This window comes from Tetrao urogallus (assembly GCF_951394365.1).
Source record: "Tetrao urogallus genome assembly, chromosome: 6".
NCBI classification, from domain to species: domain Eukaryota; kingdom Metazoa; phylum Chordata; class Aves; order Galliformes; family Phasianidae; genus Tetrao; species Tetrao urogallus.
The window spans coordinates 51853448-51880464 of NC_136819.1; the positions used below are offsets into that span (position 1 = coordinate 51853448).

A 27017-nucleotide genomic window follows, 5' to 3' on the forward strand; every position below is an offset into this window, starting at 1 on the left:
CTGCAGCACTCTGTAAGAATGGGTTTTGGCAATCTGGTCAGATGCCACACAAGTGAAAGTGCTATGAACTGAGCTTCTTGTAAGGTGTGACATAAATTTAAGGTACTTATTTCAATCCTTCTTTTAATATAATGTGGTTTGTTGTTGTTCAGAATGCTTTTGAAATACCTTCATTACACATAGTTTACCATTAATTACAAAAAATATTCGGTAGGTTGGAAAGACTGTTGTTTGTTAAACTCTTGACACACTCCCTGTGCTATTTCGTATTACTGATAGTTTGCCCCAGCAAAACTGCTCTTCACATGCTCTCGTGTCCGTCTATATTTAAACCTGTCTCCAACAGTATTTTATTTCAGTTGTTTCAGTCAGGTTTGCTGTGGATGCACTGTTGATTAGATGTTTATTGAGAGACTCGCTATCCTTTACCGCTTTTCTGCAAGTGCTACAAAGCCTCGCTTCACCGGGAGTTGAGCAAGTGCTCCAACGCTTCTTAAAGCTCTTGTTCAAGAGGAGAGCGTGGGCTCCTTGCTGGTTTCAGAGCAGCTCGCTGAGTGCACGAGCACAAAGCCCAAAGCACTGTATGTTCTGCTGGTGTAAATCAGCCCCGTGTCACTGAGCAAACAGAGCTACGCTGCTGAGGATCTGGTCCTGCATAGAAGTTGTTGGCGTTGTCAGTGTTTAATGATAACCATTGCTTTGGCTCGGTGTTCCACATAAAGCCATTTACAGAAGAATTTATGGAGTCCATATGTTTGTATTTCACTTAGCAGCCTAAATAAGGTGTGTGTGATGGGACGATATATGCAGTATTTTGTCTCGATTTTATTTTGAAGCTGCTTTGCAGACTGGCTGGAGCCAAGCAGGGCAACTGGAGGATAGGACTTGTATCATCCAGGAATAGGGTGCAGAATCTTCCCTTCCCTCTGTGGGCAATTTCCACAGAGCTGCCTGGAAGGACTTCTCCACAGTTCCTCTTAGAAACTGAGTGGGTACCCAGGGGATGATGAGGGAGGAGTGCCAAACACAGCCTCAGTCATGCAGCAGAAGTAGGATGGGAAGGGACACGATGAAGTCTTGTGCTCTGGGAGTTTAATTCTTTATATATTTGTTTGAGTCTGACTGCAGGCCTTTCATAGTGCTGAAAGAGCAGATTAAAGCAGGATATGCAGGCTGCAGCCTGGCGCAGTGAACCTGAGCACGCTGTAGAAGATTGGTGTTAGTTTCCCAGATTGACAAGGGTTCTTAGGAGTTTATGAGATTTTTAAAGAATTAAAGGGAATGAATTTCAGTCAACGTCTTACCAGGGATTCAACTGCAGGTAAGACAGGTGAAACTCTGTAGTTTGTACCACAGACAACTTAGATAAAGGATGCAAGTGTTCTTTTTGGCTTTTCCTGGATGTTTTACATTTAAATTCACTCAATTTAGGGAACTCTCACTCTGGAATAGAATTGGATGCCAAGCAGTGAGGAATGACCAGATTTCTTATAAAGAAACAAACATTTCTAAATCTGTTAAGGAAAAGAAATGAATGACAGAAGGTGCAGTTACCTCCTCTTCTTGCCCTACTGATTTTTAGTTGTGCTTATGCAGCAGAATTGATATTGAAAATATCAAAATAGCAAATGACTTTAAAACTCAAGGGGAGATGTAATCTTTCCTTTGGTTGAGTCAGCAGGGCACGCCAAAATGCATCATAGGATTCTACAGTAAACTTCTATCCTCAAGGTTTCTAGAGTGGTTCCTAAGGGTTTGGGCAGGTGACAGAATTCAGCTCATTCCATTTCCACATTAAGGAACTGCACTATCCAAATGAGATTCAATCCCTGCCTGAAGCTAAATACTGTATAGTCTCCAGTATTGTACATCTTGTAGCAAAGTCAGCACACCCAGACAAGCAGCAGGGACTGCAGCCTATGGTCAGAGCCTTCTTCCAGTTTCATTTGCATGTTCATTTCCAGTTTCATTTTCACAGTGCATTTCCATGCACTGTGAAAGAGAGCGTCAGTGGAAGAAGGAATACTGACAGGCTTTACCATAACTCCTTCACTCATTAAATCCACACTTGTCTGAGATGAAGGCCAGAGGTCTAGCAGCTTCTTTATACCATTTACAATGGAGTTTAACTGTATATGGGGTTCCTGAAGTCTCTGCAGTGACCTGAAGGTCAGAGCACTGCCCAAGGGAAATTAATTACTTAAATTGACACAGTATCTCTTACTTTACACAACTTCTAGAAGGGACTGCAGAAGGTCTGAAACAGGCTAAGAAGGCATAAGAGCGACGGAGTAAAGATAGGGAAAAAGAGAAGGAAGAAAACCATTGCTTCTTGTATGCTGCAAAGTGATGGAAAGGAGGAAGGTTATCATAAGGAAAGCATCAAAAGACAAAAGGAAGAGCACTGGTACTCAGATAAAACTTACTTAAAAGTAAGCAAAGGGGGAGAGGGGACAGGATAGAGAAAACTGGTCTTGGTGTGGTGGGGAAGTGAGAGCCCACCTCCGTGTCCCTGCTTTTTTCTGTTCCCAAGAGAGATGTGCTCTGCAGAAGACAGATGGCATTGCCAGTGCCTGTGCTCCTGTGGGGGATTTTTCCAGATGGGGAGTTGGAAGCTTCTTTGTGCTGTTACAGCCTTCCCCTCGAGCAGCTCTCCACCGCTCAGGGCCTCCACCAGTCTGTGTGCTCGGATCCCATGCTCCTTGTACACGTGCACACGTCTTGCTACTGCATGCATTTCAGCTGAACCTGTTATAAAATGGGTTCGTTTGCACCTACGGTGTTCTTCACACTTAAGAAGGCAACCAGGATGCTTCTCATAACGCGCACCTGTGTTTTGTCACAACGAAGAGATTGCTAACAAAAACAACAATAAAATTACCAGCACTGATCTTAAGGAAAAGCTGACAGGACTGTTTTACACAGGAGAACCACAGCTACCATTGCCACCATCACCCAGAAACTTCAGCAGTCAGTGCCGGTGCTTTTCTCTCTCTGACAAATAGGACAGAAATGACAGGTTTCTCAAAATTACCTGAAAAAAATAACAACTGTGGGGTGACCGAGGGAGCAGGAGAAATCCAAGGAAGGCCATTTTAAATAACAAGCTGTCACCTTTGATTTGCTCTTCCTCAACAGCTGAGCCAACGAGCACAGAAAGTAAAACTTTGGAAAGGTAATGTGACTTCAAGCTTTACAATCAACTACACGGAGGGACTAAGTTTGAGCCCTTTGTCTTAGTTATACATTAAATTTATGAAAACCTCACCTGTGTACGTAAGTACGTTTTTTGGTTTGTTTTTATACTTTCCTTCCTCTGCAACTTTCCATTTGCAGCAAGAGACCTTGCTCTTTCCACTCCATTTTCATTCAGTTTCACTTCGTACTCGTTACTGGATTGTCACCAGACATTAGAGTCTTCTGGTTAGTTTCCTTTCCCCAGGAACAGCAGAAGAAGGAAAAATTGTAGTAGATTATAATATATGGAAAGTCAACTACATGCAGCAACCATCTTTCTTAAGAACAGTATCACTGATTTCATTATTACAATTCACAGAGGGGTTTGTCTTCTGGTCTTTCTGCACATCCATACATTCTTTAAAATCACCAACTTAGCAAATACCTAAGAAAAGTTTGCTGTTGCTTAAAGAAAAAACAAACAATCAAACACATTCAGGCTTGGAGATAGGAAAACACACAGGGCACAGTCAGCAAAAGCAGGTTGCTCCGAGCATCAGTGTCCAGGTGGGTCACAGCTCAAAGGATGGTGACTCTACAGCCTCTCTGAGCAACCCATCACCACCTTCACAGTGATAAGGATTTTTATTACATCCAAACAGGTTTTCTTCTGTTTCAAGGACACAATAATGCAAAGAGATGCGATGGTGGGGAGTCCATAAAAAAAGATCACACCGGTGGTAGGATTGCATCTCATCTGGTTCTGTGATTAATTTCCACTCTTGTAGTCAAAATGATTTTTGTCTCTTCTGTAGGGTGAATATTTAACTTAAAAAAGGTGTAGAATCGTAACGACCATCAGAATCCAGGAAACACAACAAGAGCAGTCTGGGCAGCAGTCTTTCTGAAACACACTTAGAGACCCAGTGGAAGATGCAAAATACAACAGGTGTGGCAATGGAATAGGGAACACCAACGAAAAACTGCAAAAAATCATATAAACAGAATGATTGGGCTTACATTTAATATGGGAAGGTGTTGATAAAGTCCATTTCTAGGGGAGTCGATACTGAGCTCAGTGCAGACAGCCACGTGAAACAACCTCTCTGTGAGGGAAAAACCAAGAACTGAGCAGAGAGTGCGCTGGAAAGCTGCAGAGGTGTCACACACAAAGTCCTTCACCTGGTCCCCAAAGGAGGGCCCACCATGTGCACAACACCACGATGGGGACCAGCAGTAAATAACTACCCAAATAAAGAAAAAGGAGAGGGAAAAGGCACGCAGGGACTACTGTAATGAAACGGCTTTGTTTAAAATGATTTCAAACACAGAGCAACCAGTCATCACCTGATTAGAATGCGACATATGTTCCATTAGACAGAACTACGAAACGTCTGTACACTCAGCTGCATTTGGGATAATAAGCTCTCATTTGCTATAGGCACTGTATGTTCTTTTCGTTTTACTTCTAGTGGCAATTAACCTCCCTGTTATTAAGAAAATTGAGCTCAAAGTGGAAGACAAACACACTCATTTGCAACGCTGAAGAAACAAGATCCTTTCACATATGCTCATTTCTTCAAATGTGTTTTTACCTCCAAAGCTCTTTAAGATACAGCGAAGCAAAGCAAACCTTCCTCCTAACTTACCAATTCCCAAACTTCTCAGGCAGAAACCCCCACAACTCTCACAGGTGCTTCACGTTAGCAAGCTCTGCGTCTCCAGCTGCTTGGGGCTTACATTCCCACTGCAGACCTCCATCCTAAGCAAGTCCTGCTGCTGGAGGTAAAATCTGGAAACTTCAAACAAGCAAGGAAGGTTTTCACCTCCCATCTAAAAAAAAAAAAATACTTGGAAAACTGTGAGGAAATCCAAACAGTACAACTTTGGGCCTGCATGAGAGCAGTGCAGCAGCTGGAGTGCACATGGAGCTCATGGAAAGATGATGATGTAGAAAGAAAACTGCAGAAGCAGCAGTTCGCTTTGTTGTGAGATGCGAGAGGTCAGTTCAGCATTCAAAGCTCTGCACAGAAAGCACAGCGGTCCTGTGCCAGTTTAGAGAAAGAACAGTTTGCCAAACCTGACGAGACTGTAACTTCTCAGGACACATAATGGGATTTGCAGTTATCACCTGGCTTTGGCCAAAGTCTCTTAGCCCCAACTAGCAGCAGCGCATGTTCCGAGCAGCTTTCAGCTGACCATGTCTCTGGACTGTAATTAGCAGCACAGAGGAACGCTGCTTGCTTTTATACTGTTGCAAATGTAAGTTTTTCTCCTGTTTTCTCCCAGCCTGAGTTTACAGCCAGGTTCTCAGGCTGCAGCACACACCTGTGAGCAATGTTCTGCATTCAGGAGGCGTAGCACTCAGCATGCACCATCTTCATCTTGAAAAGGACCCCATTACACTGAGCTCTGCCAGCATTTTGGGGGTAAGGACCCGGAACCAGACAAAAAATAAGCAGCAGGGAGAAAGAAGATGGCACAGCTCAGCCAGGATACCTGACTGGTATCCAGGCTGGACATCACAGCAAGGACAACTTGAGATTAAGCAGGAGATCAGGAAAGCAATAATTTAGAAGATGTCTGGAGGCATTCCTTCCATGTACAAAAATGAAGGCAAAAAAAGCTGCACAAAAAATAGGAGCTAGAAGACACTGCTATCAGTATTTCAAGCAGAAGCAGAGAAAAGGCATCAGGGAACACAGAAACAACCTGTGACATGGAGGACCAGTGGCCTGGTCAACAGCAGACTATACATAATATAAGAACACACACTGAAAAAGACACTAGTGTCAGATCAATGGGATCATAAGATCTTTGCTGCAATGCATAACAGAAGAACACGATGACATTTGTCAGTGCCAGAGGGAAGAACAAAGAGGTTCTGACAGTTTTACAAGTTCTGTTTGTATGTTTTAAACACACCAGCTAAATGAATGCATGAGATTTAAGCAGTTTCTGCATGTGCTATATGAAAGCAATGAGATGAACAAGGCAGCTCACAGACTTGTGCCAGGGAAAGACAGCAGTACCATATCAGCTTCTTCTTATTTCCTCTGTTCAATCAAAACTTAACATATTTTATATCTGCAGTAGGCTGCGGGTGAGTATTCAGTCAAGACAACAGGCTTTGAAAAACCACAGGTGAAATGAGGACTCACATCCAGAAGACCCTGTGCTGAGGTGTGGCCCTCAGTTCACTGTTGCCAGCAGTGATAAGATTACCAGACTTTCTGACAGACGTTTTGCCCTCTTAATTCCATCGTAGATACAGAAGTTAAAACAAAAATCCAATAGGAACAACTAGCAAAAAAACCCACTGTTCTCAGACAGCCAACCTGATCCTCATCTGTTCCTGCATTTGGAAAAACACATTTTCCTTGGGGCAGATTGTGGTAACCTTTGCTCCTTAGCATTGCCTGTATTTGGATGCACGAAGGACGTTAGTTCTGATCTTGTCAGGGCTTGCAGACTTGCAGAAGAGTTCTCTGGACTTCGTCCCTGAGCTGGCTGCAAATTCAGATGAAGGTTTAAGCAAAGGAAGAAGCTGTTAAGAGATGGGCAGTCCAGCATCAATTTAAGGTATACTCTACAGACAGATCCTCCTTTCACTTTCCATCTTTGCATAAAACATGCAGTAAATTCTACTGAGAATTACAGCCTACTCCTTGAACCAAAAGAATGTTTTGGACATTTAAAGGCTTACAACGGTTGCAACTTCTGTGCTTAGTTTGAAGCAAATTACAGTTGTTCTTGGATGCTCTTGCACTTTTCTCTGTATTCTCATTTGAAAAAGGACATTCCAGCCTTGTGTAACTGGCTCCCAGAAGTGATTAATACCAGTCCCTAGAAAGGAAACACAGTGTTATATGTTGTGCACTGGCCAGAGTGACTGAAACAGAAATACCTTTAGGTTTGGGGCCTCAGTAACTCACTGTTGCTAGCACTGGGAGGACAGCAGAGAGGCCCGTCCTCCTTTCCCTCAAGAGTGATTCCACAGCAGGGCGTACTTCACTTCACCAAACTTTACCAAAACTGTCGTAACACCACAATCAGCACAGAGATGTAACAACCAGGGAGGGACAGAAAAGCTAAAATCCCTTCACCGACTCTTGAAACAGGAGCAACTGTTGCATCTGTACAGATTCAGAAGGCTCCTACTACAATAAATAAGAACCTAACGTGTTAAAGCAATTTTTATTTAAGTATTCGGAGGGAAACTTCCATATCATAAGTAAAAATACTAGAGTTGAACGTTGTTAAAAAAAAAAAAAGTCAAGATGGTGGCTCTCTGTGCAAACGCAGCAGGCTCTGATGGAAAGGGGAAGCAAAGGGGTTCACAATATACTCCTTTTCAAATAAAAATCAAATGCTAGTTAATGGTGGTACATGGAATCGTTTTTTATACAGTCAAGAGAACAACAAAAAAAAAAAACAAACACAAAAAAGCAATTTAAGAGAACGCAACCTACATTGAATAAATTCATTCGCAGGAGAGACAGAATAAGACTGCTTTTATGAAAATTACAAAGAAATTGATACAACAAAAACAGGGTGAGGGGAATTTTTCCACTAAGGTTAAAAAAAAAAATGAAGAAACAAAAAAAAAATTCACTTTTTGAACACCATTATTATTCAAACACATACGAAGTTCCAACCTAGTTTTTTTTCTTATACATGGGAAACACTGGTAAAGTGAATCTTCAAGAGTGAGAAGGCACCGTGAACTGTCAGCTGATACCTTTAACGCGCACTCAAGAAAGAGGAAATGATCTGGCATGATGCAAAAAATCATTAAGTGTTTATATATATTCATATATCTTTTCATTAAAAAAAAAAGCGGCAACAAGTCATTACTTCAGTGCCAAAACGGACGTCTGTCTGCGTAACTCGCTCCTTCAGGTGGTTTCTCATGAAGACCTGTATGGTATTTTATACAGTGGTGAAAGTGGATGATTCTGTGTTGTTGCAGTTCAAATTAATTGGTAAAGTAAGCATTTTCTATGTTCTGAGAAGCCAATCCTATGAAGTATTCCTAACCTACACAAATGGAACAATTAAATGCACTGTCCTGAACGGAACACTCATCTGTGCTACGTAGCAATGGACCAGATTCCACTGGATTCGGTTTGATATGTAATGTCTTGTAGCAGATGTTATAACAAAAATAACTTTTGCTTTTTGATTTACCTCACTGAGGCCATTAATGCTGTTCCTATAGTTGGTTTTCTGGAGCTGGATGACACTTCAACTGCTGTCCAAAATGAGTTTGAACCTTAATCCTCCAGAGTTTGTTCACTTTGTTGCTTCTATTATTGCACTAACTACTAAAGTCTTATATCTTCCTATATAAATCTAATTGTTCAGAGTGCAGATTCTATATTTAGACAATGAACTGTATGAAATAAATAAAACAAGGGGATGATCTGGTCAGAGTTGCTGATATGTTGAATACCTTAATTAATCCTAAAGTAAACAGTTTTGGTGCATATTCTTAAAAACCTATGGTCGTTCAGCATAAGAGCCTTGACGTAATACTTTAAGAATGGATTTGTTTTCCTTCTCAAAAATGCATCGAAGAATTGTTTTAAATACAGAATCTGTGAGGCTTCCTACAAATTCATCTAAATCGTAATACAAACACAGTTTGTAATTCAGATAATATAGAAAGTTCTCTAGTGTCCATTGAAGTAAGGTCCCCAAAATGCAGTCTGTTTTGTTTCTGAATGGGAAAACACTGCAAAACATTAAGCGGTTCCACTGGCTGAGTAGGAGAACTGAGGAAAATGAGGTCTTCTCTCATTGTCTACACAATCCATGCTGTCATCTGGAGGAAGAAAAACAAACAGAACAAACCCGTTAGACAACATTTGGTTCTTTTTTTGTTTTACATAAACAAACATGGAGATAACACACAGTCAATCTCTCTCAGAAAAGGCAGCGTTGATTTCTTCTTCCACAGCTAGAAAAGACCAAGAGACGTCAAGTCTGAAATCTCCCCCCTTCATTGGGCACAGGAGCAGATCCTGAGTTTATGTTCACTGTGAAATGGTTGTTCGGATGTCTATTTAAAACTGCTAGGGGCTTTCATCACTTAACTTCATATTCAGTGCTCTGAATCTTTGGCAGTTGCTATTTCAAAGTACTGAACATGCTCCATCGAAATGAAAGACTGACTGAGAACGGACATTAACCCAGACTCAACTGACTGCATATACCCAGTGTGTGAACAGATGCACGCAGCAAAGCTCATGGACAGAGCTTTTTTCCCCAGCAGAGGACTATGCAGATTTTGAAAAGACAACAGAATAAATAACTTCAGTGTCTTTTAAAATGAGTTTCCCATTCCTTAAGCAGGAAAGATGTGTGGAAAGTTTCACACTGATTCTGAAATTCAGACAAATTCTTGGTCAAATACATGAAGATGCTCACACATTTTTGCACACGTTCTAACAAATAACCTTACAGCAAATTGTTTTTACTGGTCTGGAAAAGACAGCAGGAAATGTTTGGGAGAACTTTACCTTGGTCAGGAGGAGTGATTGTAATCATCTGTGCTGTAAATTCTTCATCAAAGTATCTTGTATCTGTTTCAGATGTAACTTGTGGCTTAAACGGAGGTACAAGCTATGAAAAACAGAAAGATACTGTTTGTTTCCAGGTTCACCAAGCACTGTTTCAAGCAGGCAGGATCTGAAGCATGGTTATAAGCTACAATGGCTTCAAAAAAACCCAGCAGTCCATAAAAAAGGAACAGCATGCATTAAGGCTAGGTGTGCACTTCTGAGGCCTTTAAGACATTGCGATTCTAGAATTTAATTGTACAAAGAAAATCCTACGCTCCTAATATCACTTCAAGTAAAAAATAACATACATGTAAGATATTACAATGAACAGTACATACTGCTTCTCTTCCTAATTATATGCAAATCCAAGTCTGATTTACACTCGACGAGGTTGAAAAGGAGTAAGAACCAGCAACTGCAAATGGATCAGTAATCCTTGCAGAAAAAGTCACAGAACCATCTGAGTTGGAAGGGACCTTTAAAGGCCACCTAATCCAACTCCCCTGCCGTGAACAGGGACACCCACAGCTCCATCAGGTGCTCAGAGCCCCTTCCAGCCTGACCGTGGCTGTTTCTCAGGACGGAGCACCCACCACCTCTCTGAGCAACCTGTGCCAGTGCCTCACCACCCTCACTGTAAAAAAACTTTCCTAATAGCCAGTCTAAGTCTCTCCTCTGTTAGTTTGAAACCATTTCCCCTTGTCCTATCACAACAGACCCTGCTAAGGAGTCCATCCCCTTCTCCTTTTCAGCCCTTCTTCAGATACTGAAAGGTCTCCCCCAAGCCCCAGCTCTCTCAGCCTGCCCCTCCTTGGGTCATTTTCACAGCCTTCCTCTGGACACGCTCCAATAGGCTCACCTCTCTCCCGTACTGAGGAATAAGGGTGATAACATTCACAAAAAAATTCCAACTACAGTTACTGTGCCCCAGCAGCTCAAAACACGACTGCAGCAGCCTGGGAGAACGTGGGTCACAGCAGCAGCTACATTAAGCATTACACTCCCAATCCCCAAGAAGCAGTTTGATGCAAACTCTGAACTTAAATAAATAAATAAATGAATAAATCGAAGTGTTACAAAAAAATAAAAATAAAAGAAGCAGCAGTAACCATCACCCTCTTGTTACAGCACTGTTTGGGTCCCATTCTTGAAATGCACTTGGGCAGAAGGGCCAGAAATCATTCATGTGTACATAGGCAAGCATTGGCAACTGGAACTCCAGATGGAGCTGAGCTGCTTGAACGGGGCTGGAGGAGAAGAAAGGCTGGGAAGCGGGGTGCCAGAGCCGGCTGCACGCAGATGCACGGAGCTGGAACACGTACAATTTTGGAGGGCAAAGTATGTGGGATTCAGACCTTGCTCACCTCCCGCCGCACGATACACGAGGAACACGATGTAAACACTGCCCTCAGCCTGCCCACAGAGGGCACGCGCAGCTCTCAGCTGGGCTTCGGGTCGCCCACCGCTGGGGTTAAATGTGGCCATCTTTTAATAGCGCTGAGCCACACCAGGCAACAATTCTGGAGCGTGATTGAGGAAGTATATGGCTTCCAAGCTGAAACCGCAGGGAAAGGTTCATCTGGGCAAGTGGTAAATGGCTCAGACTGGAATTAAGCAGTGACCCTGAGATGCACTTTTGCTCTTGCACAAATAGAGCGGCAGAAATCACTACCTGGAAAATATCATCATATCTTGAACGTACAAAAGGATCTCTTTTCCACCTTCAGATCCAAGCTGGAGGAAAGCTGAAGAATCATCTGTTTGGCAAGTCAGCTAATAGGAAAATCACTGCCTTCAAGCTCCTCATTAGCCTTCTTTTTGAGAGCACCTAACAGCGCTGCTCTGACTTTCCCACACGACAATACAGCCCCTTCTTTTTCAGTGTAAAGCCTCTAAGCAATGTAATCAACACATATGGCTTTATTTCCAAATACAAAGAAGCATTCTGCAGTTTAAAACCAATCTTTAAATACTAAGGGACATACAAATTCTATCTTTATTATAGAAGAGAGCAAAATTACAGTACGTATTCATCATCCTTTTTAATTGGTAATTGCTCTCTGTTCCCAAGTATGGCTTCAAGGAGCCTGGCAAATGTTTCTGTAAAAAAAATTAGGTCGGGCTTTATGTCCCGAATTTGAAACGGAAAAGGAAACCGGATATCCCAAAGGCAGCAGTCCCTCTGCGCCCTGCAGTCCTCCCAGAGCTATTGAAGAGGGAATGGTGCGCATTGTCATGCTAATAACAGTATTCCGATCAAGTCAAACCAGCAGCATTACGCATAAAGCCCTGCTGAGGATGAGTATTATTTATCACATCATTTCTATTCTTTCTCCTCATAGCAGTTTTCTGCCTGTTACCTTAAAGTGAACCTGTGTATGCTGTTTCACAAGCCGTGCGTGCATGTGCACATGAAGCTCGGTCTGTCCTTTTCAAGCTCAGGGTGCTTTGGGCATGGCAGAGCTCCCAGCCGCTCTGGCTTGCTTTGTGCAGCGCACAGTGATTTAGGACTTGGGCACTGCAGCAGACACCTGAACTGTGCACATCAGAGCGACTTGGAGCAGCAGCCCTAAGTCAGAACGCATGTGTAATGGGCGACTGCTGCCTGGATCATTTCTTCCTTTTATTTTAGGATCTGTTAAAAGCAATTTGAGACAGATTACGCTGCACCCACAAGACAAAATTCTTTTCCTAGCTGTCAAATTCAGAACATTAAGCTGGAAACAGAGGGGAAGCCACAGAAAGCTACACTGCTGGCTTTAGCAAGCAAATATGTTGCTTTACTGAAAAGCTGTCACTGCAATAGCTCTGCAGCTCACCCAGCAGAAGCGCCACCTGTAGCCTCCCACTGCTGCAGACCAGCTTGATACCCGCAGGCTTATGCTGGCTTAAGAGGCAAAAGAGCCCAGTAAAACCTGCTCGTGATTAACATCGCATCGCGTACGTCTCACGTGTGGATGGGACAAAGCACTGCAAACTGAACTGCACCTTTTGTTACACCAGAGACAAATATAAGCACTTCTTCAGGACAGTCTAATGAATATTTTACATTCCTGGGACAACCTCAGTTATTCAAAACCGCTTATAACTCAAAGCACAGCTCTGTTTCCAAAAAACTTAATTACCAAGCAAGTGTTCCTGAGTACCCTAAACCTGTACTCATAAACATATTTGCCATTTTCTGAAGATGGGGGGTAACCAAGCTGAGTGCACAACCACCCCAGGCAGCTGACAGAATTCCAGATTTATCCATCATGCTGCATTTCAGGTAAATGCTGCAAGAACCTCACTGGACCACCCAGAACTCAGGCAGCAATTGCTCACGGGCTGTATGAAATCTCTTCATTTACACAGCACGGCTATTTCTGTAATAGATAACAGCTTACATCCAATTTCAGGTGCAGTATTGATGGGATAGGAACAAAAGCAGAATCCAGCCTCCTTGCACAAGCCACACTGTTCCCTCCTGCCCAAACCTACCTCATAGGTTGCATGGAACTCTGCAAGAGACATTTTGAAAGGACAGATCTCAAAGCTTCATACGCTTTCAAGGCACAAAGAGCTACTTTCTAATTTTTCAGTTCCTTTTAGTCATACAAATCTAGGAGGAAGTGAACAAGAAGGAAACAGAGCTCTCCTTGTATAGAAGCACTGGACAATTCTCTTACTGCAGTATGGAAAGCAGTGCTGTCATTCTCTGCTTTCTAAGAAAACAAAAATTGCACTGCATAAGTTTTACCAAAAGAATCCAAGGAATTAGAACTCCTTTCTTGCATGCTTTCATCAACTGGAGGGAGAACTGAACTCTGCTGATAGATTCAACTAGACCTGGTATCTCATGGGGCTGCAGGGGGAAGGAGGGAAATGAGGGAAGACTGAGGTTGGGTGAGATCATATGGCATCAGTAAATGGGAGCCTTGAATCACCAGATCTAAGCTTTAGTTAGATGCATTTCACATGACTGTTAGGAAATGGTAGCTGATGAGAGTTAAATGGGAGAGGACAACAGCAGATCAAAAGCATCAACAGGGACATCCCAGAAGAGTGCACTGAGTGACCTGGGAGCGAAGGGGCAGTGAGACAGACTGGAATGCCTACAAACTCAGTGGGTCTCAAGGAAAGCTGAGGAGAAAAGCCATGAAGGGCGACACTTCACAACATTCCTTCTCAGCAAAGATATGCACGCCTTAGGCTTGAATTGATGCAAAAGACTGTACTTCACTGTGCCTGCTCAATTCAGCCTGATTTTGTCATTCAAGACAAGAAAAACAAAGGGAATGGCACTGCCAGTCTTCCACTCTGCTTCTACAAAGTTTTGCTTCCAGATGCTCAGGAACCAGCAGTTCCCAACTTTCAGGCTCCATAAATCACAAGGGGTACATCAGTTGATAGCAAGAAATGGCAACAGGAATTCACAGGAAATGCTATTTCAAAAGCTTATATAGCATCTACATTTGGAAGCAATTTTGGCTATAGCGTATTTACTCAGTCACAGGAAACCATCTCTTATTGAGAGAGGCTTCTCTCTCAATGCAGGAAAAAAACAAACCAAACCTTTGGTTCTGAAGCAATTCAGCCACAGAATTTTAAGAAGCAAGGAGCAATTCAGCCTTGACAAAAACAACTGCAAACCTCTTCTGTGGAGAACTTGTGTGTACCGTACCAAAGGCAACAAAATCTGAGGTGCGCTACCATTCACCTTGGGAGAAGAGTTGTTTCAGTACCTTTTTCTCGTATACATCTTGCCAAACAATGCCAGCAAAGAATTTGTGTTGCATAATCTCCTTGGCATCATCAGGACCGCCTCCTAACCTGTTTGGGGCAAAATAAAGAAGTGGTTGAATACAGTTATTTTTTCTTCATACGATTTTTATTAAATGGTACTGAAGAAATTTGGAGTTTACGTAACACATTCCAGAGCAATTCTGGCATTTGCTTCACATTTGTTTTTTCTGCAAGGCCTGCAGGACAGCCTATTTTAGATGTCAACACAGTTTGTCTAAAAGGTTTGGAAACACACTAAGGAATCACAGTATGTAATTAAGGCTTCTGTTAAACAAACCTCAGAAAGGATGCTGTCCTACAGCCTAGAGCAGATACTGCAAGTAAGGGTCTGAGCAACCTGGCCTTCCCTCCTCCTGAATTAACAAGTGACTACCCCTTAGAGATTTCAAGAGCAGAGCAATGGCAGCAGTAAAACTGAATTTGATTTTGATGCTTAAGAGAGGCAAGGATTTTTAAGACAAACTGATCTACGCAATCTGATTTAAATTTCCATTAAAGAAAACAGTTGACAACTGCAGTGATAATATCATCTTGTATGCAAATCCTTCCTTCTCTTCAGTTTCAAGAAAGCACAAAGGGTGTTTTATTGACTTAAAGGTATATCAAGATAAAGCATTTTTATTCCAGAATAAAACTGTCCACACAGCTTACAGACGTAATCAGTTTAGTTGCAGTCTGGAGCTAACAGATGCTTAAATTTTGCTGTGGAGGTTAAAGTGTTCTCTGAAATACTGAACCACATCTGCACACAAAGACAATGCACTGTGAAAACTAAACACATACTGAGCCATCAGCAGGAGACTTACACCGGATAACAAGGTGAAGAGACACTCTGGCTTTCGAGCACGAGAAGTGCCATCCCTGTTCACCCAGTCTGACCTCTGGTATCTGCAAGCCTTCTGTTCCTGCTGCCATCCCAATGCCATTGGCAAACTGAAAAGTTAACTTGATTTTATGGGCTTGGAACATTGGCTCCAGGTGATCAAGGCTTACTAGTTCAGCACCCATGCTTGCTCCCTGGCCCTGTTTCCATTCAGTGGCACAGTATTCTAAGGGGTCTGCCTGTCTCTGTTTCTTCAGGACACCTGCAGTGCAACATACAACAGACTGCCAGGCTTCAAGTCACAAAGCGCTGAGGGACGCTCTGCCTCCCCCGTAAACTCTCAGTGCAAGCCCAAGTCCACCCCAGAGCCCCACCGGCCACAGCAGGCTGGACGATGGCTCTCCCCTTTCTGTGCCAGCATGGCATACAGCTGCAAAGCCACCTGGAACAGAGACAAACGCCAGGGTAGCCTGGGAACAGAGACAAAATCTGTGAGTAATCATCTCTCAGTTGGTTCCCTGCAGGTCTAGAGGGTTTGCCAAGTCTATATCAGGCTCCTCCGCTGCTTCCCTGGTGCAGATGAAGATGGCCAGTGAAGAAGAGGGTGGAATCCATCGGTTCTTTCCTCTTTACTCCCAGATGGCACCAGGCTGCACTCCAGCAACTAAGTTTGGGAGTTATGAAGTGACTAAAAGCTACAAAGAACCCAAGTACTGTTTTGTACAAGTATGCAGAAAGGCTGGATGATTGCAGCCATACACAAGTGCTTTGGAGAATACATTATCTATTATGAGCCTTTGTTCCATGAAGGGCAAATACACACTCAGGGAAAGGCCAAGAGAAACCCCAGATGTTTTACTTACCTTTTAAAAACTGTTAATATTAAACAAACCCATTCAAATCTAATGGAAAAACGATAGAAAAGGCATGTTTTGGATATGAACTTATTCCAAAATATGCTTATGTTTTTCAGAATTATTATGAAAGAGCCTCTCAAGGTGAATAAAATCGTGTCAGCATCCAATGCAAAAAGCATGCTGAGAACTGAAAGCCCAACAAGTTTGTCTCCTTGTAAGAATATGCAACAACTGAAGAAAAATACAGCATGAACAGCAGCCTTTTTCAAGACTCCTGTACAGTGAAGTTAAATTCTATACATCTAAGTCTTCAAACAGAACCAAAATCTGTATAAAGAGAACCCAAAAATAAAAGGCTGCTGAGGCTTTCTCTATACAAGGGAATATCTCAGAACATGTAGAGACTGAAAAACATTTTATTTATTTTTTTTAATCCAAATTGGTCTCCTTAAAATGGACCTGCTGAATGTTTCTGGTTATTAATTTAACTTCCCTCAAAACCTGAGACCCTCTGGTTTGGTGCTTCATTTCCAAGAAGAAAATTATTTATAAATACAACATTATTGTTAAATTCAAATCGTTCCCACACTTTTAACTGTCATGATATTGCGTGTTACTTGCAGGTTACTTTAATCATTTAATCACAAGTGCCTGTATTCCAGAAGCCAAGGGCAAAGAGCTATCATACCATAGAGAAACTATTTACAAAGCTTTAAGTATGTATATGGTCATTGTAGAGATGCATATTATAAACATAGCATATGCACAGACGCTCAACAATGAAGGCACTGTTATCACAGACCAGATGATTACAATTATTAAGTAACAGGACTTTTTTTTGCTTTCTACCCGTCCATGTAAAGGTAAGCAGCACTCAGCACCCAGGTCTATTCTCAGTTTTTTAAAACATCCCATGAACTTCTTGTTCCACAGATTTTTTTTTTACCATAAGGGCAGCAGGGCTCCAATGCAGGGAAGCAAGCAGCAACCATGTTCACTCTGGCCTGCCCAACCATCCCGTTCCTCATCTCCTGATTCACCAATGTTGGAAGCCACTAAAAATGATTGTGACTGTGGGCAAAAGCCTGCCACACTTCCAGGTTACAGACTTCTGCTGTTTACACACTTGCATGTGCCCCATCCTCACATGAAAAGACAGTCGCAGCTTTAGGGACTCCAAAGTTTAGTTGCTGTTTTGCTTTCATGTGAGTTCTCTGACTCCCCCCCACCTCTTAAAATGGTTCTTGAATAGTGTAAATACACCCACTTGGCTCAGGAACAGCAGCTCAGCAAAAGCTCCTTGTGTTCACCGGGTTGGAGCACACAGATGCTTATTTCAGCTTCTGTGATACTGTCAGGAAGGAGAGCAGGACTGTACCTTGGTATGGTCCTTACCCTCACAGACCTCTAGCAGCCACAGACACATATTTATGAATTGCACCTACCCAGCTTGCCTGGGGCCAGCAGCACAGAGAAGCTCTGGCCTGAGTTTTCTCAAACTCACATCCAGACTGATCCTGAACAACCCTGGGTGAAGTAGCAATGTTACTAATGTGACTAATGTTACCATGTACAACAGCTAAAGCTCAGCCTCCCTTCACAGCACTTGGTGAAATGTGCACAGACCTGCTGAGCAATTCAAAGGATAACCAGGATGTCGAGGCTCTTCTGGAGATGACAACTTTTTTGTACTTACAGCACACAAGTTTCAGACACCAGATGCCTGTCACAAGTGATGCCAAAGCTCTGCAAGCCAACAGGACATAAAGCGTGCTGCAGAACAGGAGCAGCTATTCAAGAGCTGAGGAAGCAGGGGGGTCTGCAGTCCCTACAGGTGTCACCCCCACCTCTTCCAAAGCCAATAGCAGCTGCAAGGGCTGCCGACTTTGCTGTACCTGAGAGCAGGTTTGCTCACGCTGCTTACCCTTCACATAGCAAAGAACCACAGAGAGAACAGACATCTGCAGCTCTGTGCAGTCGTCCAACCTTCTAACAGGTCTTCCTCCTCTTACTTCCTGCATGGCAAGGTCCCACAGCACCACCAAAGGCAGCACTGATGAAACAAAGCAGCTTGTGATAAACACACGGAAAGAGACTGAACACTGGAGGCCACCCTGCTCTATGCTGGGGAGCACAAAGGGATGCAGTGAAAACAGCATCAAAATTCAGAGGAAACAGCCTTGGAGATCCCTCAGGTTTAAAACCTGCCAAGGTTCAGTGCCTCCGAGACTCTGCTGGTTACAATGCACCCACACACTTAAGCTCAGCCCATCTACATGGAGCCCTCTGGTGCATGCCCACGCTCACAAGTTGCAGACCTTACAGTTAGATAAAGAATAATAAGAATGCCACCAACTTTGCTGTTTTATGTGTACAAATATGCTATGATTACCTCCTTCCATTTGATCTATGTCACAAAGCAGCAAAGGAGAATTTCAGGTCACACTAAAAGGAAGTATTTGTAGAATAGGTTTTTTCCTTCTTAGGAAAATTAAGGCTCACATTACAAGATTAATAAACTTATATCAATCCCAAAAGAAACTTCAAAATTCCTTTTCTCTTACAAAATGGATTTTATATATGACCAAATTTAGAAAACAGCCATTATTAAAAGCAGAATGCAATTTATTGTTCTTCATATTTTCCCCATATGCCTGGGAGTTGCCATTACTGAAAGCAGAATGCTAAGACTGCTCCTCTATTTCCAGCTTACGTACAAAAGGTAATTTGTAAGATTTAATTCACCAACTCTGGTCATTATTCATTTACGATTTATGCAGAGTTTCGTTATTTCAACTTTTTTTCGGGGGGGGGGGGGGGGGATTTTACTGGAAAGGAGAATATGTCCCTGTTTCATTTTCCTTTTGCTCATCTTCTCTGTCCCACTCTCGAGCCCACTAGCAGTACCTAAATGCCAGTGATGATGTTTTCTGCCACAAACACTACGACGAAGCCAACTTCTGCCAATCACTGGGCTTTGCTGAGGAGGGGATTTCTGTTGAATTACACAAATTCCCCAAAACATCATCACCAGGCTAATGTGAAATGGACTGCTGCACATTGTTTGATTTCAATTGACTGTACTTTGCGGCTATCTGGGTGTTTTCCTTTAGCATGGCTGAATGACCTCATCATGAGTCAATCACCACGTCTCCCAGGCGCCCCAACACAGACCACACCGTGTGAACAGCTGACAGTAAAACCCATGACACTACAAGGGCAGGGCAGGATTCAGGACTGCCACCCCAGTGCCCCCAGCTCAGCTCTCCTGCTGCCCAACACCACCAACTGCAGTGCACTGCAGAATCCCAACTGCAGTTAAAAAGCTGGGTGAACAGCAATTGGTGAGAAACCAGTATTTAGGAATGGTCCACGATCCAAAAAGCTTGGGAGGCACGAGTGTAATTAGCAAGGTGCAGGCATGTGCGCAGGCTTCTCTAGTCTATAGTTATTTCTATCAGCAGCATGAAAATCATCTGTCCAACATATCAGAGCATCACTGGTTCCAAGCCTGCTGAAGACACACGTGAAGAAGTGGCTATTTGTACAAAATGAGCATATTGTGGAGTAATTATTGGCACTGGAAAAACCTTGCAATTAGAAACAAGTGGGCGTTCTTTGTTTGTAAACAAATTGTAGTTTGGTCCATCAGAGATGCTCCTTTAATAACAAATTACAGCAGATGCTGCTTGTGTTTCCAGAGATTGAAAGGCCCCACCTGAATAAGCTACAAGAGGGTCACAACTGTATTTAACCCAGGACTTTCCTAGACAGGAATCCTGCTGGCAGGGGCTGCAGCCACATTTGCTGGGCGGGGTAACCAGAGGGTTGCTCATCCATCACACAATTAAAAGTAGTGATGGAGGGAGTCCACTCTAATGACAAAAATCCCTGCTCTAAGAAATCCCAAACTGGCAAAAAGCATTTTCACGTTACATGTGTGTGTGTGTATGCACAAACTTAACAAACATCAGAAAGCAAACTGGAACATTTTGCTTGCATCTCGTGTGAAAGGTTTCCTAGCTTGGGTTCTTTTATGGTGGGAAGGTTCAGAGTCACTATTTTCGTTTGTTTAAAAGAATCTGGGCTGACAAGATAGCAGGTTTTCAGACTGATGTTTACCCTTGGTGCAAAGGTCAACATCCTTTTTGGATCCTGTTCTATTTTTTGTTATGTTTTGTTTGTTAGCCATTAAGGGTTTGGAGTTTTCTTTTTTGTTGATGTTGTTTTTGTTTGGTATTAAGACATAGGCTACTTTTTTTTTTTTTTAAACAAAAGGAGGAAATGGGAAAAGTAGATTAAAGCACAGTATGAACTCCACCACAAACACGGTACGAACACCACCACCTGCTGTCCAAAGCAGGATGATAGATCACTGGCACAGACTGAACAGAAAATTCAGAAAGCTTACTGTAAGCAGCCTGAACTTGGATAGATGGTAAAACAATTACTGTAGAGCAGCTGATAACTCACAGCAACGATCAGATTAGTTATGACCAAAAGCAAGGTTAACTTGCTTTGTCCAAAGCTATAGCTGGCAGCCATCGAGTTCTGAAATTCAGTCTTCTGAACAACAAAACTGCTTCATGTTGCCATCTGCAAGCCAGCTTGAGTCAAAAGTTAAGATGAATCTGAATAGGTCTGTGTGCTACATCTCTCAGCTCTACTTGGTGGATGATAATTTTGAACCAGTTAAAAACAAATTCACAATTTCATCCAAAATACCTTCCTCATTTTTAAAGACAAAAAGACTGGCATGGGTGCATTCAGTCTCCTTTGTGCAGAATCCTCTTCAATTGCTTCTCAATGGTGGAGATATGGATCATTTAAATGGCAGCACAGGAACGGCCACTTTTAAGTCACTTGTCTAAAAAGACAGCTCCCTTTCACAGGCACACCTCTACACAGCACAGTTACTAACGTTTTTGTGAAGGCTTTAAAAGATGTATTTCCTTGATTTATTTAGCTATTTCTGAGGGAATGAGTGTTTAAAAACACCAGTATTAAGAAACAGCCTTACCTTTGCTTAGGATCTTTCTTCAGCAAACCTGACAAGAGAGATTTTGCTTCAGGTGACAAAGTGCGTGGAAATCTAATCTCTTCCATAAGGATGAGTTCAAAGAGCTTTTCATGGTCCTGATTGTAGAAAGGGAGCCGGCCACACATCATTTCATACATCACAACTCCTAATCCCCACCAGTCCACTGCACGACCATAGTCGTTATCTTCCAGCACCTGCAGAAAGGTAAGGAGGCTTTAGAATACATTTCTATGTTGGGAATGAACACAGAACTCAAGAGGCAAAATTTACACCAGCAAATTCATGTTCTCGTGTTACAGAGCTGAATCTATTAGCACAGAGTGTTTTCAGAAGATCCTCCTTGAAAACAAAGGTCAAGAGACAAAAGAGCACTGTAGATGAGCAAGGTGGGGAAGAGAAGAAGGTGTGCATGTTATGGCAATGTTCTCTTCCTTCTTCAACCCTCCCCCCTCTCACTGCATCGATGGTAAGCAGAACCTTTGAAAGCCCAAAGGCTGAGGACAGTTCTCACATTACAGAGCCAGCTGCTGAATTTTCACTTATTCATCACAAACTGTTCCAAATGGGATCTTATATCTATCTATCTATCTATATATTTTTTTTTTTTTTTAATGAGCTCCTATTTGGAACAGTATATATATATATATATATATATACTGTTATATATACTATATATATATATATGAATATAAAATCAAGGAGCCGTTTTGGGAAGAGGAAAAAAGCCTGCTGGTCTGTTACTTCAGAAGCAACAAACTGAAAATCAAACTGATCATCACAATCATCTCTGTATTAACCTGCTCCTACTCAAAGGGCTACTCTGCACATCACAAAAGACCACCCACACACACCAAATGAGTAATCCACATTCAGCCCTAAGAGCCAGAACTCCCCTCCTAACACTTGACCGACTGCAAGGCTGTAAAATGGCAGCCAAAGTGAAATATTTCCCTTCCTCCCTCCAGTGGGACTTCCACACTGGCTCCAACACTGAAGGCCCTCATTTCAGCTTCTTCCATTTCTCACAGCAGAAGGGATTCAGCACATTCATTTTTCCCCTCCCCTGGGCATTTCTACCCAACAAATCCCTGATTAATGCAGGGCCTCGGGGCTCAGCAGTGCCCTTGCTCCACAGCAGTACTTTCACACTGCATTCCTCATCCTTTGCACCAACAGTTGCTGAGGAGATCAGGAACGTTTTGTGGCTCATGGAGTGGATGCTGGGAGCACTTCCCCAGACTTTGTGTCTCCAATATAGTCGTCTGTAGTTGACACCATCAGTCTCATATTCCAGACCCTGTCCTCAGGTTTTACTTGTCATCTTCAGTCTTTTCACAGGTCTGCACTGAACTGTGTACTGTCACCAAGAGTCAAAACCATTGCCAGGCCACCTCCATTCCCTCTCAGTGCACGGTGGCTGAGTGAGTTTTACATTGCTGAAGTACAGAATTCTCTGCATTCAAAACTAAAAGGGTGAATGAGTCAGTTGAAGTTGGCAGCTTTCCCTTTAACAGAAGCAGGATCCGAACCTCCTGAAAACCTTCGGCAATTTTTGTGTGTGTGCAAAACTTAAATATTGAGACTCTGAAACAACTGTGTGCGCTGCGCCTCTCTTTATTCACTAATTATTCCCCTTAATTATCTGAACGAGGGAAAGGGCCTGCAGTAAAAATCAAAAGGCTGCCAGGTATTAGATTACCCCACGCTGGTCTATTTACAGCATCCCCTGCCGTATGATTCACACCAAACGACAGCTGGCTCTGCAGCTGCCCCATATCTGTATATGGCCGACACAGCTGCCGGCCGGACAGGATTCCAGGAGCCAGCCTTCCCCAGGCACCGTGGCCTTTGTGTGACTGTGCAACTCCTGCACAGAGTGCCCCACTTCCAATCAATGCTTCCTGCTCCTGCTGCCCTGCTTGAGTTTACCTAAAATAAATTTGTCTGGGGTATCTGCTTGTGTATTTATAGGTTGCTGCAGGAGCTACGAGAGGAAGGGATTGAAAGCAGAACACCACAAACGCTTTGGTTGTAGTATGGGCAGTGCTACAGGTGCTTTCAAAAGGCACAGAGCAATTCAAACATTATTGTAGTGAGGATACTACAAATGCATTGTAGTGCAGGTTGCTAACTATAAACCTTTCCCCCCCTCTATTAATTCCAAACGGAATATAAAATGCTAATTTCTTCAAAGTGCTTTATCATGAATGTGAACACATAAATGCTCATACTTGTAATTGCATAAAACAGAATAATGGTGCAAGTATTAAAAATACACCTTAATGCAAAAGGTATTACACGTATCCATGATTTACTGCAACGTGCAGGACAGCAGTGAAATAACAAGGTCATTTCACTTAAAGGATGATCAATCCCTAACAAGCAGCTCTAGACTGCTGTGAGATGGAATGTGAAAGAGAAGGCACAACAGCTGTAAACATCACAGTCATTGATATATCTGACACATCAAAGTTGACATGGTTCAGTCACTGTCATCCATGCACAAGATTCCAATATGAACCTAAAAACAACTATGCAGCAACTGTACAAACAGGCTGCTCACCAGATTCAAGTTACAGACACAGATAACGAGAACGAGGCCTCTGCTTTTAAGGATGTTTGACCTTAAATGCACAGAACATCACTCACACACAATTTCCAGATTTTTTGCATGCTATTAACCAGATGACAAAAGCCTCCAGAGTTTAACACTCCAGCTCACAGACGGATTTGAAAGTAAAGGAAAGAGCTGGGTTAATCAGAAGGATTTGTCCTTCAGGGTTTTGGAAGAACCAACTTGTCATAAATATGAAAAATAACAGCAAACAGTATAACTGAAAAAATAACCACCTACACAGGGAACTGCCACGTGCCAAGTTAAGAAAAAACAAGTACTTTTTAATCACCTCACAAAATCCTCGATGAGAAACTGAAGTTCAGCCATTGATTTTAGGAGGAGAGCCACCAAATAAAAGCCATGTTTATGAACAAAAAATACTCTTTGTTGTGCTGCTAATTACTCCCTGCATCAGCGCATCTCAAATTGAGCTGCACGGGCCCCATTTAGAAATACTGAAGACTTCTAGTGATCCATGGAGAGCTGGCTCCACCTCTTTGCTGCAAGCTACTTCGACAGGTGCCCACGTTCCTCATTATTACGAAGACTGCAGGCCCTTGAGAGCAGCTGGTAGTTAAAACAAAAATATGAGAGCGTACAACTGCCTCCACTGCCACCACCACGCAAGCTGCAAAAGCACTGATCAGCAGCGACATCAGCTCTCCACAGCGATATTCCTCCTCCACTTCGGTCTTTTGTGCTTTGTACCTCTGCGTACTTTCAACTCAAGGAAGGTTTGCAATGCACACCTCGGAGAAAGAATACATCCTGGGTGTGCCTGCAATACCTAATCTGCTGGCAGCCCAAGACTTGCTCCTGCCTGCGCTCTGAGCTGGATGGCAGCCGTAACGCCATAGGTAAATGGCAAAGTGCAGGCAATGAGCCCTTCTGTGAGGCATGGGGCATGAGCTCAGGCACTGTGCCCTGCTAATACAGCAACTGCTTCCAGACAGGTTAGAGCGTAGGCAGAGAAAACCAGCATCTGCCTGCAAAATACCACGTATACATCTTCTCTATCACACAATTTCGCTTTTGATCTGCCCTTAACTAACTCACTGCTCTAACAGCACCTGTGTTGCACAACTTCCCAAAGAACTATTTCCAGGATGAATATAACAACCTTGGATTTGGATTTTATGCTTTGCAAAAACAATTTTTGTAGAAAAAACAGCCCCCAAAATGTATGCTTGGGGATTCTAGTTCCCTGCTTGGGCTTCCCTGCTTGGGAACAGATGTTTACAAGGGTGGACAGTGATAGGACAAGGAGGAATGGTCTTAAACTGAGATGGGGGAGGTTTAGGTTAGACATTAGGAGGAAGTTTTTCACACAGAGGGTGGTGAGGCACTGGAACAGGTTGCCCAAGGAGGTTGTGGATGCCCCATCCCTGGAGGCATTCAAGGCCAGGCTGGATGTGGCTCTGGGCAGCCTGGTCTGATGGTTGGCGACCCTGCACACAGCAGGGGGATTGAAACTACATGATCACTGTGGTCCTTTTCAACTCAGGCCATTCTATGATTCTGTGATTATTTTCTTAATAAATTAACCCTGAGGAAGACCTTTTCAGCCATGAAGCAGTTGGCATTTTAACATACACAGTGGTAAACACTGAAAAAAGAGCTTGTTCCTTTGTACAAGTTTTTGTGCTGTTTTGTTTAAATTAGACTTCTGACACAAGAAGCAAGCACTCCTCTGTTAAAATGTAAATATTCCCTAGAGCAAGAGGAAAATGCTACCACATCTGGAAATTATCACACATCTTCATTCTGGTATGTCCCAGAATGATGAATAAAAGATTTGGAGTATGTGTTATGTGACAGTAGTGCTGTATGAACACAATAACAACAGGAGTTATTACGGATTGGTAAAGCTGTCATGGATGGCATTTAAGAATATAATTTTGTAGAAAAGCCAATGTAAACAGACCTCTGGTGCAAGATACTCTGGAGTGCCACAGAAAGTCTTCATTGTTGCTCCATCTTTTATGCCTTCTTTACATAGTCCAAAGTCTGTAATTTTTATGTGTCCATCTTTATCCAGCATAAGATTTTCCAGCTGAGAAGAAAACCCAAAGGAAACGCATCAGATATAACATACACTGCTCCTGAGCAAGTCAATAAAAACCATTTCTGCAGATTGATTACAGTTTTGAAACACGTTTTCACTGGAGTCTGAATTACAGTAGCTGCCAAAGCACGTGTGATGTAAATATGCATTTATATCACTTTCCCTAATCCTTTAGGGAGCGTTAGGTGACTCATTTGCAGTCTTTGGGTAACCAGTCATATATACAAAAAAATACAGAATATAAACATATTTGTGCTTCCAAAATATTATCACCAACAGAACACCAGATTCTTTTAAAAATAACGCATTGTTACTTCTCACATGACTTCATCCCTGCTTTTATTCTTAAGTGACTGTATAAAATACTCTGCACTACTAAAGAGTAGTACATGAATGAAAGTAAATGAGTGTAAGTTTAAGGAACCGTTTGTCAGATACCCTTGATATGGGAATCGTTTTGTACATCTGCTCATTCTAGTCTGCACTACCAATTTTGAACAAGGCCATCCAGATTTCAAGACAGAGCTTCAACTATGTATGAAACAAAGTGCAATTTCAAAGGAATCACAGCGATATGGGATACAAAATCCCAGCAGGAATCCCTAAAAGAACTTTGAAGTAGCCTGCAAATATTACCTTGCATGCTCCCAGTAGCATCACCTCATTCTCTCCTGAAAACACTTCTCAGAAAACCAGTTTTGCTGTTGCAATACCCTTGAGAACTTCCCTAGTTTGTTTTCCCTGAGATTTCTTACTCGGTGCTTTTCCCTCTCTGCTCCCCAAACATAAGCCATTTGAACTTCATGCAATTTTCTCTCTGCAAGAAGGTACTATGAAGATAGTGATGCACAGCAGACTGAAAGGAAGAACAACATCCACACAAGTGTGAATTTGCACGTATCTGATAAGACCTGGCATGAAGAGTCCAGAATTGTATTTCATCACACATGAAGCCAGAAAGGTTTCTTTTGGAACAAGCAGTCAGGTGAGAACACAACCCACGATGCTCAAACGCTCTTTGTATTCTCCAAAACACTGCCAGAGCCCTGATAAATGCATTAGACAAGCTCTAATGCTACAAAGGTG

The 27017-nt window shown here is 42.6% G+C and overlaps 1 protein-coding gene across 1 annotated transcript in view; it reads right to left on the reverse strand.

Moving 5' to 3' along the window:
- Positions 1 to 8924: 8924 nt before the first annotated feature.
- AKT1 (AKT serine/threonine kinase 1) overlaps positions 8925 to 27017 on the reverse strand; it is a gene marked incomplete at both ends in the record, with an annotated part of 63599 nt that continues 45506 nt past the window's right edge. The window contains 5 exons of the mRNA XM_079537009.1: positions 8925 to 9004; positions 9702 to 9804; positions 14468 to 14555; positions 21229 to 21443; positions 25791 to 25919. Of these exons, the coding sequence (XP_079393135.1) occupies positions 8925 to 9004; positions 9702 to 9804; positions 14468 to 14555; positions 21229 to 21443; positions 25791 to 25919 (615 nt within the window). The remainder of the gene's footprint in view (positions 9005 to 9701; positions 9805 to 14467; positions 14556 to 21228; positions 21444 to 25790; positions 25920 to 27017) is intronic.